We start from the raw sequence: 16,530 nt of genomic DNA, 5'->3' as shown, positions 1-16,530 counted from the left end.
TCCTGGAGTGTGGGCAATAGGAAAGGAAAAGAGAAAAGGTAGCTTGCACACCGTTCTGGGCCCACACCATCTAGGATGGTAGACCTTTCGATGTGCAAACTATTGATCAACAATTTCATGCAGGCTCGGGAATCAGTTGGGAAAAAAAGATGCGTGAACCAACAGAAAACCGGAAAATCCTAAATGAAACCAGTATCACCAAAAGACCGACACATCATCACCCATACCCATCCATATCATAACAGACAAAAACTCGAGAAATCCGTCGACAGAAACCCAGAATCCAGAACAGAAAAAGAGAGCCGAGCAGAACGATGGATCGATAATTTGGAAAACCTTGAAACTTTTTCTGTATGTATGTATATCTATTGTATGGATGGAGGGGGACTCCTTGGCTTCCCCTTATATTTGAACGATCAACCAGGATCGAGACGGGTCAAGCAAGGAGCGGTGAAGAATAAAAGAAACGTCAACAATGAAGAGAAAAGGCCACATAAATAAAATATTCTTTAATTTAAGAGGTCCGGGTATCGCGTCATATCGTACTGTAGGTATTTGTATTGTATTCATTCTGAATGAATCGGTCGATTAGGGATCTTTTGGAAGATCCGTTGAAGCGTTGGTTTCGGTCTCGGTTCGAATGAATTGAGGTTGAAAGCGTGGCATTTGGATTCGTTCAAACTTTCCAAGTCAAGAGAGATCAGGATCAGATAGCTGGCGGGGCGCCCATCGCGAAGGCGGACCCGTTCATGCGGTCTTCGGGTTTCATTGTGCCGTTGAGGAGTGGGCAGAGCCTGTTGGATGAAGAAGAGATTCATGTTAGCATGCTGGTTCTTTTGCTGAGTTGGGTAGGTGATTGTCGAAAGGGAATAACGGGGTATTGAGAAGGGGTTGAAGTCGAATCCAGTGTCATCCTCGGGTTGGGTGAGAAAAAGGGTGAATAGGGATGGAGAGAAGGGCGAGGGCTCCGGGTGCAGGGTCATTTCTTTTTCTGGGGAGGGGCGTAGTTTGCGCACTTTTTGTTGGTCTTGATGTGGCCGACCTGGCCGCAGTTCGCACACTTCCTCTGGGTTCCTCCGGTTTTACCAGCGCCTGGGGTACCAGCGTCGTTGGGAGACTCTCCAGTAGAGGCTCGGGCGACTCCCTTCTGCTTCTCACGAGCAAAGCGCCGCTCTTTGTTGCGGTTGAGACGGCTAAGTTCAGCCTCAAGCCTATAAGCATCACGTCAGTTTTTTCTGCTACATACAAAGACAGGAGAGGGGAAAAGTAGGAGACGACGTACAATTTCTTGTTACGAGCGTCCACCTCTGGATCACCAGTCGGTTCGAGCTGGTCAAGTCTGCGCATGTGTTAGTACCACTCCAAGACAAACAATGCCAGTGGAAATACGTACTTCGTAGAAAGAGCTTCCATGTTGTACCGGTACTGGGTATACTGCTTGATAACGCGAGGGTCCCAAACAAGCTGCTCCTGCTGGTAGATTTCGCCCTTTTCGTTCTTGTACTCGCGGACAATCCTCAACACCTTGCCTCGCTGGCTAGTCGCGCTCGCCTTGCTGATCTTGCTGAACTGGCTCACAGACTCGTCGTCGCGGCGAGGGGCCGGAGTAGGAGCCTGAGACCTCGGGGTTGGTTTATCAAATTCATCTTCCTCGTCAATGTCGCTTTCGGCGTCGGAGTGTTCGACTGTCGACGACAGGCTTGCTTTCTGGGCCTCCCAGATGCGCCGGATGGAGGTCTCGTAAGACTTCTGCTGACGAGCCACATTGTAACTGTGGCCGCCAAGCTCTTTGAGTCTCTGCGCGTCGAGCTTGTCTTCGACACTCTCGCCAATAGCCTTGAAACCACCTTTCATCGACGTCTTGATGAAACTGAAACCTTCTCCGCGGCCTGTAGGGTCTCCTTCTCCATGCAACTTCAGCATCGCCTTGCCCTGTGATGCCAGCAAGAAGTTACGCGTGGTCTTCCAAGGGGCCATCTGCTGTTCGAAACTCTCGCCCTCGACATCTTCATCATCGTCTCCACCCTTTGCTGCGTCGTCGGCATATCCTGCATCATGAAGATGCTGCTGGCCGACCTGCATCGACTCCAGAAGGCAAACATCCTCCGGCTGAATCCAAGATCGGATAGTGTCGGAGTCCGGGATTGGTTCCTTCGGCACCCAAAGTTTGGAGTCTTTGTCATGGTGGACGAAATCCTTCATCTTCTGACGATTCTGCATATCGGTTGAACCGGGAAAATGGGCCGTGATATCGGAGATGGAGAGTTTCATCTCCCCTGACTTTTTCAGAAGACGGAAGGCGAGCATTTTAAGGCGGTTTTTGGCGGTTGTTGTGACCTTTCTAGAATGGGGACCAGGGACATCGGTGGAAGGGAATTCCTGTCCAACGACGTACAAGTTTTCAATGTTCCTCAGGTAGTAGTCCGATCCGCCAGTAACCGTGCTGTTACGAACCACCAAGAAGTCGGTCCCTTTGGCTTGATGATGGAACAACGGAGCTCGATACATCGCGTTCGAGATAGCAGTAGTTGTCTCACCAGGGTCTATATGTCCAAAAATGGAGAAGGGACTCTTATCTTGGGGCAGGAGTACGGCTGTCTCTCCAATTTCGGCCTTTGGGCGAGCAGGATCTTCCATATTTTTCCGACGGTAGTAGTTAATAATACGGTTGGCCATTCCAAAGTTGGACATCATTATTGGCACTTCTTCTGAATACTCGAGTAACAGAGCACTCGAGTTATCGGCCATCGACAGATCCTTTGTGGTATTGTAGAGCGTTTTGATATCCTTGCCTTTCTGGTGTTTGCGTTTGATATAGGTGGGGTTCTTGAACCAGCAGGATTGACCGGGTCGGAATGATAGTGCCGGACGATGGAATGATCGGGCTTCGGATGTAGAGAGCTCCGTCTTATAGTATGGCCACTGCAGGCGCAGTGCCGGCATACTGTGCTCCAAAGAAACATTGCCAAGGGTGCTGCGGACCTTGTTCTGGTGATTTTCCTTCAACATATCGTACGCCTCGTCGTTCGATATGTTGTACCGCTGAGTAAGACGCTTTGTAACATTTGCGTCCATTTCCTCTCGGTTGATAGCTCTCAGAGCCTTTGGTTTCTGGGCCATGGACTCCGGTCCAAGTTCATCAAGGAGTAAATGGGGATCGTTCATATCAATTGTAACCTTCTTGGCAATTCGAGCAGTCGCTTGCTCAGGATCATCAAACATTGGCAGATCGATGTGTGAAAGAGCTATGATCTCTCTGGGGTCCCTTCCAAGCTTGCGCTTCTTTGCAGGACGAGTAGTCTCGAAGAGCCAATCATCATCGTCAGTTGATTGATCCATGGCCTTTACGTTTTCAAGCTCCTCGTCAATTTCCATTTCCGATGTGTGGCTCTTGGTATCCCAGTCCGCGCAAATCACCCGAAGATCCTGCATGGTGACTCCGCCTGGGAGCACTTCATTGGTGTCCGTATCTGCTTCAAAGTCCTCTTCTGGGCTCTCTTCCTCTTCAGAGACAGCTGAGATGGGAACGAGTCCCAGTTGCTCCGACTCAAGAGCACGCTTGTTGACCTGTCCCCCTGCCTTGAAGACCCGCTCCTGGTCCTGAGCGAGGTCCAGGTTGATCTTGGTAGGCTGCACGGGCTTCGGTGGCTTAAGAGGCTGCTTCCCTGTAAAATATGCTTTCTTGTGAGGAATAAGCTCCAAAAACCGCGGGAGGGCGTTACGATCAAATCCTGGCCACAAAGACTGAAGAAGCTCTTCAACGTTCTCCGGCGGCGCTGGGGGATTATCGGGACCGGGAGCATGCATAGCAAACAGTTGCTGTTGAAGCTTCCATGCCCGAAGTGTGGCAGGATCCATGTCCTCCTCATCTGGAGAGACGGCACGCTTATCCTCGAGAACTTCATCTACCTCCTCATCCACTGCCTGAGCCTCGGCAGCTGGCTCCTCCTCAACAGGGCCATCAGCAACCGGTGGCTCTTCGTCCTCAAAGAACAGATCCCGTGTCTGATCCTCCTGGTCCGCAGCAGCGGCAGCAGGGGAAGATGGCACGTCGCCAAACAGATCGTCGAGCTCATCGCCGTCCGCCCGCTGACCGGCACCTTCCTCTCCGAAGATGTCCTCCATCTCTCGCAGCTCATCCTTTTCCCCTTTATCGAGAGCTGTATCCATGGCATCTTCGTCCGCTCCACGACGGGTCGTGGCTTCTTCCTCCTCCGGGAGATCCTCATCGTCGATGTCCTCGTAGTCGACCGCGTCATCCGCCTTCTCGCCAGGCTCCAAGTCGCGCGACAGAAAATCAAAGTCGATGCCGCCCTCCCCGTAGGGACCGTTGATCTGTCGCATCACATTCTGGAAGTCGGCATCTTCGGCGTCCGCCGCATCGTGTTCCGTCGCGTGAGGCATCTTGAATGAATATCTATCGGTGTTGCGAAAGCTTCGAATCCGTGGTAAGGGAACACTGTGTCTCGGCTAGCTCTTGAGAGATAGGTGGACCAAACTGCGTTTTGGTCGCTCGCAAAATCACGTCGTAGGCATCGAGATCGGATCAGATCCGAGGCAACTCGTGCCGTGAGAAACTGAGGCGAGAGAGACGGGCAGAGCCGGGCTTTGTCTGCGGGGAGGTTGATGGAGGTGAAGATGCGCGACCCCGGCGGAGGCGAAGGACTATCCGCGCTAGTCCCAGATTGGTAATCAGCTCACCCCGTAAGAGCTCGAGAGGATGGCGAACAACACGGGTGCTTTTAGCTGTCAGTATATGGAAAATAAAGCACTACTGAACTGAAACTGAAGTCATTAAGAGCCATGATCCTCAGATAAGAAAGATGATGGTGGCGCTGATGATACGTGTGCGGCTGCTGTATGCACGTGCTATACCTGTATGACCTGTTTGCGATAATATTTATTCTGCCAGAACAGGAAGGCCTCTTATCAGGTACTTTAACGAAAAAGTTCACATATTAAAACCACCATAGTAAGTACACAACGCCTTGCTAGCACCCTCCATACAATAATGCATGACAGTAGCCTTCTTGCCATCTTTAACCAGTTTCGCCAACTGCTTCACGTCAGAGGTTCTTGGAAGATACAGCACAATATGCTCCGTAAAGGAGGAGAATTCGTCATAAAGCTTCTTCAACGAATAGGGCTCCATATAGCGCAGACTGAAAACCTCGTCTGAGCGGTACCCCGGTCCTGGCACCATCGGTCAGCCTCCACCGCCGGTCTGAAAATATAAGGGATTTAGAGAAAAGAATAACATACCGCCCCAGGGAGGGCTCGCGAAGATCACACTGTACGGTGCCAGATCTTTGAGCTGGTTCTTCAGTATCTCAAAGCAGTCACCCTCGAACCAGGTGATCTTGTTCTCAACGCCATAGACCTTGGCGTTATGCTTCGCGCACTGAAGGACCGCAGGATCTTTCTCGATGGCGTAGACACGCTTCCATTTGCCTGACTTCGCAAATGCGATGGTGTTTCCACCTGCGCCGGCAAATGCATCAACCAGGATGCTCCGCCCAGCGGGAGCAGAGTTCGCGATATGTTCTGCTATCTTACTGCACGAGGTTTCAGCTGATGAAAGAAATGATATGTTCAGCATGGTTTACTAACTTCGCTACCGGTTCTGGTGTTACTCCAAACCAAGCATCGTCGGTTAGCCAGATACCGTCGTCATATCTGGAGAATATCTTGTAGCGCTGGGCCCAGTAGCTAAAAGCGGAATTAGTATCGGGTCAGGATGTATCAAGGGACAGCATTGTTACTTTTGAATGTCCCACGGGACTTCTCCCCTATCGTTGTAATGGTGTACCTCAGGAGGCGCCTCCTCATTATCCACACTCATGGCAGAAGGCTAGGAAGATCTTCTGTTGGGTTTGTTTCCTGCAGTCGTGAAGAAGTAGTAGCTGTTCCCATTTCGATCCGAAAAGAGCGTTTGCAGTGTTTGCAGGCGCGGCGTCATCCGTTATGGACAGCTCTCTGGGTCGAGGGGTAAGGTAACACCCATATAGCTACTCTTTCAACGAACATCTTGCAGATTCGTCCTGTCAGGGCATCAGGGCACCATGCTCGGCGCTCTGAACAGGTTCATCGGGCGTCTCGAACCCGAGACCTCGCAGCAAACCCACAGCGCGGCCGGAGACAACTCGTTCGGCTTCCAAGTACTCCGCAACAAGGACCCCGATCTGCCTCTGGAGCCATGGTTCGATTTTATAATTGGCATTAACGGTCGCCTTATTGTAAGGAGCGCTGCCTGATATACTCCATCCCTTTTATCATGCTCACACGTTTTCTACAGGATGACCCTGACCCGACCCTCTTCGCGACGGAAGTGCGCAACTGCGCAGGCGCAAGTGTCTCCCTCGAGATCTGGAGCGCGAAGGCTGGTGTAAACCAATTTGTCACGAGTTTGTTCTATCATGTTTCGCTAACCAACTCTCCAGGGCCAACGAACGCATACCGTCACCATACCCGTCCCTGCCGCGAATCCTAGCCTCGGCCTCACCCTGCAACTAGCCCCGCTCTCGTCGACGCAGCACATATGGCACGTCCTCTCTATACCTTCACCACTTAGTCCAGCCTACCTGGCTGGTCTCCTTCCTCACTCTGACTACATTATCGGAACACCTAGTGGCACGCTCCGGGGCGAGTCCGCGCTCGGTGAACTGGTGGAGGACCATCTGAACCGCAGTCTGATCCTATGGGTCTACAACAGCGAATTTGACGTCGTGCGGGAGGTGGAACTCGTCCCGACAAGAGGATGGGGTGGTGAGGGAGCGCTGGGCGCCGTGCTGGGATACGGTGCCTTGCACAGGCTGCCAGTCGGTCTGGGAGAGGAAGTGGAAGGGCCTGGCGAAGTCGTCTTCGAAACCAAGGACGACGGTTTCAAAGAACAATCACAATCTGGACCGGGTCCAGCTGTTTCTAGCGGTGGAAATTTCCTTGTCCCAGCGAATATGGCATCGCCGCCGCCGTTGTCCTCGCAGACACCTCCACCGACCGGGAAACCGGCCGCGGCGAGATCCGGGAGGAAGCATCGCCATGCGGCGTACTCGCCCAACCGGGCTTTTGATGAGTACTTCGCTGAAGGCGAGAAGAAGAGTCAAGAGCAGGATTATGTTCCGGCAAGGAAAGGAACGCCGCTGCCACCGCCTCCCAAGGCTGGCGGTCCGCCCTCAAGCTCCGCCAGCCCCGCGCCTGCAGCCAGTGAAAGCGAATCAGCAGCGCAGGAATAATAAGAGAGTCGGTGGTAGGCCGAAAGAAACTCGGGTGGAATTATGATGGTGTATTATTATTGATCCGGAGTTATGATCAGGGTCGGATGGTATTGATGATTGCGAGCATCGGGTTTGTTTTCAATGTTCTTAGTGATACCAATGCATGCATCTGGTACCTGAAATTCTTTTTTTGGCTATAAAACAAGTGAGATTTTTGGGAGAGTACTAAAGTGACAAGATCCGAAAAACAGGGCCTGGGTGTTCCCGAATCTTAAGCTCTAGGATACATATACAAGTGTTTATTTTCCCCCCATCCTGCAGTTCTGGGGCGGGTGCGCATGAGAGTCCTTTATACCTTTCCGCACGGACTCATCCCAGCCCACACTGAGCCCGAGAAAGTTTCTTTTTTTTTTCTGGCGCAATTCCAAGTCTCTCGACTCACAGACCCTTCCTAACCCACTCCTCCAGCTTCTCTCGACCCTGTCCAATCTTCTCCTCCATCCGGGCCCTCGCCATCGCGCTGTGCGCGAGGCCAGTGTACCATATGTGCTCTGCAGACTCGCGGATCTTCAGGTGCTGCTCAGCCACAGCGGGAACCTTCTTCTCATACTCCCAGATGAGATCAGAGACGTTGCGCATCGTCACGGGCAGCAGAGTCCAGGCAGCCACGGTACCGAAACCGAGGGGAGTCACAGCGCGCAGGAAGATGCCACGGTTCCGCGCCACGATCGAGCCGGCCATCGCGGAGACGATCACGTAGATACCGCCGGGCATCAGGCGCTCGCCGGACTCGGGCGAGGGCGCGAGGGAGGCGACGGTGTCGGTGAAGGCGTTTTCCACACGGAGCACGCGGGACAGGAAGTCGTTGAAGCTGTTCTCGGCGGCGAGGCAGTTCTCGTAGAGGAAGAGACGGGCTTGCCGGACCTGCGCGGTCAGGATGTCTGTCGGAGTGGGAGAGGTGGGCTGAGCGGAGGGGGCAGAGGGGGCAGCAGGCTTCGAAGGGGTGATCTCGTGCTTCGGTGCTCTCTCGATCGGCTCATCGTAGATGGGTTTTCTCTGTGTCCGTGGCGGGGTTGGGTCAGATCCAGCTGGAACCGCATAATGTTCTAATCTACCACCAGATGAAAGTCCGTACCTCTGGAGGCGCCTCTGCATAGGCAGTCCGTCTGGGATAGAGGGCTACACCTCCGGCGAGGAGGGTAGCTGCTACGGGAGCCACAGCCCGCTGTAAACTTTGTCAGCACGGAAAACCAGGCGGGATACACGTATAGGCAGAGGAGGGCATACCCGCTGGAAAATTGGCCGGAATGACATCCTGGGTGATTAGGGGGTCAATGGCCAATTGAGTCCTTGTCAAAGGGTCGGAGGTTGAAATTCTTCGGAGATCTGACGTTGTCGACGTCGTTGCCGCCGGCCGAGCCAAGCCTTTTGCGGGAACTCGGCTCTGCGGACGAGAAAAGTGATCGGACGCCAGATCCGTCGTCGCCGCAGGCCTGCTCGACGCTGCTTTTCGACCATTGCAACCCACTTTTCTCCGATGAAAAGCATCGGCTCTTCGCTCAGAAGATGCTGAACGCCCTGAGACGCCGGCCATGGACCTGCCGACAGTGTCTGCAGCGGTTGCAGCGGGGTCAGGTTCGACGGTCCCTTGAAACTGCCGCTACCTCCCCCGCGAGGACCTCGTCCTACGACTACGTGTCGGCCGCAAATCCTGCAGAGAAGCGCCATGAGGACGAGACGCTGCGGAAGGTTTTCGACTCGCGGCCCTTCTGGAGGGAGTTCTCCCAGCGAGGCGCGGGGCTCTCGAAGCGGACAGGACTCGTGCAGAATCAGTATCTGACGAGCCCCGATGGATTCCGGGAGTTCGCTAATGTCTCATTGCAGAAATGCCAGAAGATCGTGGCCAAGGTGCTGGCGGCGTCGACCTTGGAGGAATACAAGGCGATGGCGCGGGACCTGGACCGTCTGAGCGATCTGCTGTGTCGAGTCATTGACCTGTCGGACTTCATGAGGACGATACATCCCGATCCGAGAGTCCAAGAGGCGGCTACGCAGGCGTACGCGCTCATGTTCGAGTACATGAACGTGTTGAATACTACAACGGGTCTTCATGACCAGCTGAAGAAGGCTGCTGAGGACCCGCAGGTCACCTCGCATTGGAGCGAGGGGGAGAAGATGGTCGCGCAGATATTGATCAAGGACTTCGCGAACTCTGCAATCCACATGCCGCCCAACGAGAGGCAGAGATTTGTTAATCTCTCCAACGAGATCAGCCAACTGGGGTCCGATTTTGTCAACGGTGCAGAGCCCGCAAAGTCGCACGTTGTGCTCAGCAAGAACAGTCTCCGGGGCCTGGACCCGCTCGTGATTCAGAAGATATCGACTTGGAACAAAGCGTCTGTGCCATCGGTTGGAGTGGTGCCCCGGCTGGCTTTGCGCGCTGTCCACGACGAAAACGCAAGAAAGGAGATCTATCTTGCAACGCGGACCTCCAGCAAGAGACAGATACAGCTACTAGAGGAGCTTCTGGTGAAGAGAGCAGAGCTCGCCAAGCTATCTGGCTATTCCAGCTTTGCTCACATGGCCCTGAGCGATAAGATGGCGAAAACTCCAGAAGCGGTGTCCAATTTCTTGACGTCTCTTGTTGCTAGCAACCGGGGGCAGGTCCAGGAAGAGCTAGCCCCTCTACAGAGCATGAAGGGTGCGTCACCGTTGCAGCCCTGGGATCATGCTTACTATGTTCACCAGCGCGTTCTGGAGTATTCCAGAGCTCGGAGATCTCGTGAACTGAGCAGAATCCCGGAGTTTTTCTCCCTGGGAACTGTGATGCAGGGTCTTTCCCGCCTCTTCGATCGTCTCTATGGTGTACGACTAGTCCCGCATGAAACTGCTCCTGGAGAAACATGGAACTCGGATGTCCGACGATTGGACGTCGTCGATGAGTCCGAGCGCCATATTGCAGTGATATACTGTGACCTTTTCACAAGGCCGGACAAGAGTCCAAATCCAGCACATTTCACACTCCGCTGCTCGCGCGAGATCTCCGCGGAGGAAGTGGCAGAGTCTGCGGCCATGGATGATTCATCTCATCCCAATGATGGAATGGCGACAGCTAAGAACCCGGATTCGAACACGCTCCGGCAGCTCCCGACTATCGCCCTTGTGTGCGACTTCCCGGATCCCCCAGCTCTCGGTGACGGACCTCCGACTCTTCTCAATGAACACAGTGTACGCACGCTCTTCCACGAGATGGGCCACGCACTCCACTCCATACTGGGCCAGACGCCTCTTCAGTCAATATCCGGAACCCGCTGTGCCACCGACTTTGCGGAGCTGCCCTCTGTGCTGATGGAGAGCTTTGCGACCGCCCCGGAGGTGTTGTCGCTCTACGCCCGCCACTGGCAGACAGACGAGCCGCTCTCGGAGAGTATGATGCGCAGCATGGAACTCGATCGATCGGCCCACGGGTCGATCTACGGTGCCGTCGAGGATGAATCGCAGATCCTCATGGCCCTGGTGGACCAGGCGTATCACGCATTGCCTTCCGACACCCCAGCCATTGACAGCACTGCGATCTATCACCGTGTCTTCTCCCAGTATTCAAGCCTACCTGACCCAACAGATGTGCAGTCACCCACGTCCTGGCAGGGATTCTTTGGCCATCTTTACGGCTATGGCGCTACCTACTACAGCTACATCTTTGACCGCGCGATCGCCAACAAGCTCTGGCAAGACGTGTTCAAGTCCGGCCAGGCCTCGGTCGACAGAGAGGCGGGTGAGAGATACAAGAACGAGGTCCTCCGCCATGGGGGTGGACGGAATGGCTGGCACTGTGTCGCAGGCGTGCTGGGCGAACAGAACCCATCGAACGCTGACGGCAGGCTGGCGGAGGGAGGAGAAGAGGCGATGCGCGAGGTCGGTCGATGGGGGTTGGGTCGAGACGGAGTCTCAGGCTAGATGTAACGCTGGCAGGGGAGTTCCCGTCGTACAATACAGTAACCCACACGGCTCGACGACACATGTAGTGCTGTGCCGGACACAGGAACCTGCGCCAGGGCGGCTGCAAACTGTATTCCCAAAAAAGTTATGGTCGGGTCTTGGTTATACGCTTACAGGCACAAGGGAACGGACATGGTAAGCGTGGACAAAAAAAAAGGCGGAAAGACAAGGTACGATGTAATGGATAATTATAAACGGCTTCTTTAGACCCATCAAGAACAAAAGCTAGGGTATTCTAATTAGAAAGTAGAAGCGCCACCTATGCCATGTTGCCCATCAGATATACAGCAGATCCTGCCGGGTAGATAAGCACCTACGTACCTACAGGAATCCTTTGAGGCCCAACTTGTAAGCGTTTCATTCAGCCACTTTACTCCACTTCGTCAAAAAGGTTCTCTCTTCAAAGTTGACAGAACCCTATGCCGCCCCGTGTCGTGCTGTGGCTTAGATCATTCTTGATCCCGTCCTGCAGGTACGGTCGTACGACTGTTCTGCAGTGCGACCTAGGTTGTTTGTGTCAGACTGGGCGAACCTAGTAATCCGAAGGTATGATGATGAAAGCTCTGATTATTCGAATCTACCTAGCTGACTATTTATTCTTATGGAATTAGGGGTTAAGACCTTCCGAATATTTCTTTATTTAACGCTCCCGAGACATTTTCATGAAATATGAAAGGATATAACAAAGGAGAATAGGCGGGTTCGGGTATAGACAGCATGATTCCTTTATTGCAGGGACTATGACCTTCTGCAGATCCGAATCGGCGTGTGCTGACTAGGCTGATAGGTCTCTTGGCATACCACTAGGTTATAGTGGTAATATTCGGCTGACAGTTTGTTTCTTACCCAGGCAGGTTGGCGGTACAGTAGATCCTACAGCGAGGAAAGTCTAGAATCCTGTGTATGTACATGGGAATGTCGTACAGAAACTGTTGTTGTTACTGTTGTTGGCTGCTGTAGGGTTATCGACCATCCATCCTGTCCGGTTTCAATGCCAATTAGCGGGGTTGTATGGGAGATCTCTGTATCTAGATCCCGTTGATGCGTCGTCGATTAGGTACAGCTTGGTTAGTGGATGTTGTTCTTCGAGTAGTATTCTGTATGGAGCAAGCCGACGATTATGCAGAATACATTTGAATTTTTTTTGTTCATGTTAGAGAGGTTCAGGATACAGAAGCATGATATGATATCAATTCTTCCTTCTTTCGTCTGGTACTGTTGAAATAAAGGTGGGGTCAAGTTCGTTCATTCATTCTATGGTTCTTTCTACTACTAATTTTAGACACAGCACCGGTTGGATAATATTAGCTCTGCGATAGATGGATGGATTTGTTCATAGACACTTAACTAGATTAAGTTCGTGATGACTACTAGTCGACTGTTAAATGAGTTGTGGCAGACGCTGTGGATCTATGTACAGTACATAGAATTTTCAGCTGGCCGAGATACGCTCTTCTTGGACCAGACCACCTAAGGGTGCGTAGTATCCCAACCCCGCATTCGTGCAGGCCAAGTCGGGACTAGTAAGGTAGCAAACTTGCTGCACATGCAATCCTACTCTGTACTACGGACATCAACTGCTATGAAGGCGCATAAACATCTTACCTTCTTTTACTGTCATCATAATCAGTAGCCTGTAGGTAGTTAGTTACTATCCAACTCCGTAGTCGCTTCTGAGAGATTGCTGTATACGGGCATACAATGCTAAGCAATATGGAGGGAGCCAGGGCCCCTGCTGGTCCCCTGCTAGCCGAATTCCTGGCACAGCTCCCTCTCAACTGCAGTCAACTGCAGTCTACTGCAGCCCGGATGAGGAACAGACAAAGGAGACATGTGCGATGTATGTGTGTATATGCATGCTTACTTACTCGGAAGTACACTGTGCATGTGAAAAGCGCAACTGTCTTCACGACAATGACCTGCTGCAAGCCGGTTATGTTTTCTTTCTGGCCCTGAGGTCTCTTACACTGTCTCAGTTTTAGCTTCGTTCGTCCCGAGGGGAAGTGCCATATCGTCACGGTCATGGGGCCGCGCGGCCCTGTGCTGATAAGGTTGATCATGAGTGCGCTTGCGACTCTTCAGCATCCTCGTCACTAACTCTTGTCATCTCTCTTTTGCTTGTTTTTTTTTCCTGTGTCGGATGACAGTACTATGCAGCAAGTGAAGCTTGTGCTTGATGAGGTCAATGATTGTTCTATCCTGATCTGTGCCTGGATTTGACTTGGCTGCCCTTCAATGAAGCCGATCCTCGCGTGAGCGTACGCTGTAGGACTCAGATAAGGGCATCAAGAGTTCTGCAAGAGTCGACAAACCTCCAGAGGAAATACAATACCTCACTGACATCGATTTTATTAAATCGCCATTGCGAACTACTCTCATCTGAAAGTCTTCATAGTTCGATACCCTCGACGTTGATAAGCTATCAACTATATATCACAGGTCCTACAATCCCTCGACCCTGCTCCCGGCGAACAAAACTACCAGAAGAAAACAGACCGCAATGCAAGAAATCCTCATAATAGACGAAAACGCCTCGTTCAGCTCGAGTTGCGACTCCTCCATCTTCAAGTACAACGAACCCCGTCTTCGAAGACGACGGACCGTGCAACGACTATCACGATGGGTGTCGAAGAAAGTCTCCCGCCAGTATCTCATCGTCGACAACAGCCAGGGAGCGGCAGAAAGAAAAGAAGGAGATCATGACCTCTACGAGTCCTACGCGGCGTTCTGTCAGGCTTTCACTACCTCTGGTGGCCAGAATCAGGGAATGAAGACTGAATCAGACAGACTCTCCTTTGGCAGAGATTGCACAGATTCGCTTGCCAGACCTACTTTATGCGTCGGTGTCAACAGGGGTAACAACAACAACAACAACACCAACAACAACACCAACAACCACAATAATGATAACCATACACCAGATCTAATCTCACCAGTCTCACCAATTAGCCCACCACCATCCTTACTATCCGACTCCCGACCATCGACGCATCGCGACTCCACCTCGCGCGAGAATGAGATCGACACGACATTCAGCGCGCAACAACAACCACAACCACAACCACAACCACAACCACAACCACAACCACAACCACAACCACAACCACAACCACAACCACAACCACAACCACAACCACAACCACAACCACAACCACAACCACAACCACAACCACAACCACAACCACAACCACAACCACATCCGGAGGATGATCAGCCGACACCACCACCTCCTCCCCCAGAAGCAGAACCGCAACCGCCGTCCCTCCTCTCACGATCGTCAGTATTACCTCCTTTACCCGTTTCTCCGTCTTCCTCTTCGGAGTCCCTCCTTCGTATCTCCCCACCATCGTCATTATTATCATCGACAACTCCCCAGCAAGAAGAAACTATCAGACAAAACGCTGTGGAAACAGGTGTACATCATACCTTCCACGCGTTCACACCACCAGTTCCACCTCCGAGAGTCCTCACGCCGTCACTCTACGCACAGAAGAGGGCCGCTTCTCAAGAAAGAAAACAGCTTCAGCGTCGTCATCGTCGTCTGTGGGAGCCGATCAATTCGTGGTTCGCTGCGATACGGGGCAGACGTTCCACGGGCTTGGGTGGTACTCGATAGGGAAGATATCTACTCACACGGCAATCTTTGAGATCAGTTGGGTGGTGATCCTACCATCGGATACTTTTTGTTCCCTATGACATTTTATTCCATTAATTTGCTGCGGTCAATGAGAGCGCGGTTATTCTTCCGTGGTCGGATCCTTCTTCTTTTTACATCACGTCCGCAGGATACGAGAATGTTCTTAGTATACCTACACCAGCCAGCTCACGCTTGATACCCACCTTGTCTTGTATTTCTTTTTTTTTTCTTTTTCTTTTTTTTTTTCGAAGGTCTCTTGAATACTAAATACTCATTCGATCTCCAACCAAATAATCCAATTCGTCTCATAGCCTCTCATTAAATTGTACTGTACTGTACTCTAAACAAGGAGTCGAGTCGTGAAGGGCAAGGTGTGTCTGTGTGGAGGGTTTCAAATAATAATTCTGACGGATCCTAAGACAGTTATCCGGCATAAATAAGAAAGTATAAATCCCCGGGGGAGGGGAGAACAGCCAATATAAGCTGGGCGGCCGACTTGCAGCTTGCAGACAAATATACGAATGATGATGGAGCGCTGGCGTCTCCGGTCTCTGTTGATCAGTCGGATCGCTGAGCTTAGCGGCGAAAAATTAGGCGGACCAAGAAACCGAAAGACCTCGGAAAATGCAGATGGTGCTAAAGTTCGAGTGCACTTTGAAGATGGAATGATATGTGGCACCCTCTTACCAGTACCTTTGGCCGTCTTCTGTCCAGCTCAGACCGCATCATTCATACTCCGTTACGACAGCAAGTCCAGGGCGCAGACGACATTCAGTACCGAAATGTCGTTCTTATCGGGGATGCTTCGAGGCTCCTACTCCCAAGCACTGGACAAGATGAGTGCAGTGCTCTCTAAAGGTCCCGAATGAAACCCAAAGTAGCCGTAGCTGTAGAATGGTTGTTGCGGATTCTTCCCCAGGCTTCTCTTTCGGCATAGAAGACGCGACCATTCCGGCGAACGTTCTCCTGAGCTTCCCCTTTCCCCGAAGAACAATGACTTCCAAGAGGTTTTATGTCAACAAGTTTGTATTCGGGTGCCTCGATCGAAGAAGATGGCCCGGTTTGCATATTGGACGAACGTGACCTCACTGGGTGGCAAGTGGCATTTGAGATTGTTGCGCGATTTTTCGAGCCGACTGGTTTCCCTGGAAAATAGTATCAACATGTAAGCTACTGTTTTACTGGAATTTTAAAGATAAGGAAGACATTCTCACGATAATATTTTGCACGGACAGGAGTAGCCTCAAGCAAAGGTAGGCTACAGGGCGTTGGCCGTTCGACTTGCGAGTGGCAGTCGAGAAGAGTAAAGACCGCCAAGCGAAATAGGTGTATGAACATCTGGCATCATATGGAATGTAACATAAATCTGTACCGGACATACCTCACTAATAATATACTTCCGTATCAACGATGTTATAACTTCGAGTGTCCTAAATCTTCGTCCATTTGACCGCTCCAGTATTGGCTCCAGAGCTGTTTCCTCCAGAATATCTTTCAGCTCCATCTTTTTTCATTTCTGGGCATTGAAATATCTGTTCAAAACAACCCATGCTCTGATGAGTTATTTTCCGTCAGACTTTTGTGACTGTAAGGCGTTAAAGTCAATGACACAGGTGAAGAAGAAGGCAACCAGGTTTGCTGGATTTCACAAAAATGAGACTATGTGTATGCTGCGTCTAG

General features: G+C 51.8%; 6 protein-coding genes across 6 annotated transcripts; 3 read left to right on the top strand and 3 right to left on the bottom strand.

Annotated features, from left to right (window-relative positions):
- Positions 1–706: 706 nt before the first annotated feature.
- On the bottom strand, positions 707–4,404 carry VTN00DRAFT_4734 (uncharacterized protein; the record flags this gene model as incomplete). The annotated part of the gene is made up of 4 exons (XM_069431189.1): positions 707–794; positions 1,017–1,211; positions 1,283–1,339; positions 1,394–4,404. The coding sequence occupies 4 exons, from the start codon at positions 4,402–4,404 to the stop codon at positions 707–709; spliced, it is 3,351 nt and encodes a 1,116-aa protein (XP_069290249.1).
- Positions 4,405–4,951: 547 nt separating this feature from the next.
- Positions 4,952–5,842, bottom strand: VTN00DRAFT_4733 (uncharacterized protein; the record flags this gene model as incomplete). Its single annotated transcript, XM_069431188.1, has 4 exons — positions 4,952–5,193; positions 5,263–5,555; positions 5,611–5,709; positions 5,763–5,842. The coding sequence occupies 4 exons, from the start codon at positions 5,840–5,842 to the stop codon at positions 4,952–4,954; spliced, it is 714 nt and encodes a 237-aa protein (XP_069290248.1).
- Positions 5,843–6,062: 220 nt separating this feature from the next.
- Positions 6,063–7,232, top strand: VTN00DRAFT_4732 (uncharacterized protein; the record flags this gene model as incomplete). The annotated part of the gene is made up of 3 exons (XM_069431187.1): positions 6,063–6,236; positions 6,296–6,385; positions 6,441–7,232. 3 exons carry the CDS (start codon positions 6,063–6,065, stop codon positions 7,230–7,232), a joined length of 1,056 nt encoding a protein of 351 aa, XP_069290247.1.
- A 420-nt stretch (positions 7,233–7,652) lies between these two features.
- VTN00DRAFT_4731 (uncharacterized protein) lies at positions 7,653–8,528 on the bottom strand (the record flags this gene model as incomplete). The annotated part of the gene is made up of 3 exons (XM_069431186.1): positions 7,653–8,270; positions 8,350–8,439; positions 8,502–8,528. The coding sequence occupies 3 exons, from the start codon at positions 8,526–8,528 to the stop codon at positions 7,653–7,655; spliced, it is 735 nt and encodes a 244-aa protein (XP_069290246.1).
- Positions 8,529–8,780: 252 nt separating this feature from the next.
- Positions 8,781–11,171, top strand: VTN00DRAFT_4730 (uncharacterized protein; the record flags this gene model as incomplete). Its single annotated transcript, XM_069431185.1, has 1 exon — positions 8,781–11,171. The coding sequence occupies one exon, from the start codon at positions 8,781–8,783 to the stop codon at positions 11,169–11,171; it is 2,391 nt and encodes a 796-aa protein (XP_069290245.1).
- Positions 11,172–13,713: 2,542 nt separating this feature from the next.
- VTN00DRAFT_4729 (uncharacterized protein) lies at positions 13,714–14,829 on the top strand (the record flags this gene model as incomplete). Its single annotated transcript, XM_069431183.1, has 1 exon — positions 13,714–14,829. The coding sequence occupies one exon, from the start codon at positions 13,714–13,716 to the stop codon at positions 14,827–14,829; it is 1,116 nt and encodes a 371-aa protein (XP_069290244.1).
- Between the last annotated feature and the right edge of the window lie 1,701 nt (positions 14,830–16,530).

The sequence above is a fragment of the Thermoascus crustaceus genome, assembly GCF_041956765.1.
Source record: "Thermoascus crustaceus strain CBS 181.67 unplaced genomic scaffold VTN00scaffold_2, whole genome shotgun sequence".
NCBI lineage: Eukaryota > Fungi > Ascomycota > Eurotiomycetes > Eurotiales > Thermoascaceae > Thermoascus > Thermoascus crustaceus.
The sequence above is the reverse complement of the archived record's forward strand: the minus strand, read 5'-3'. Positions and strand labels throughout refer to the sequence as shown.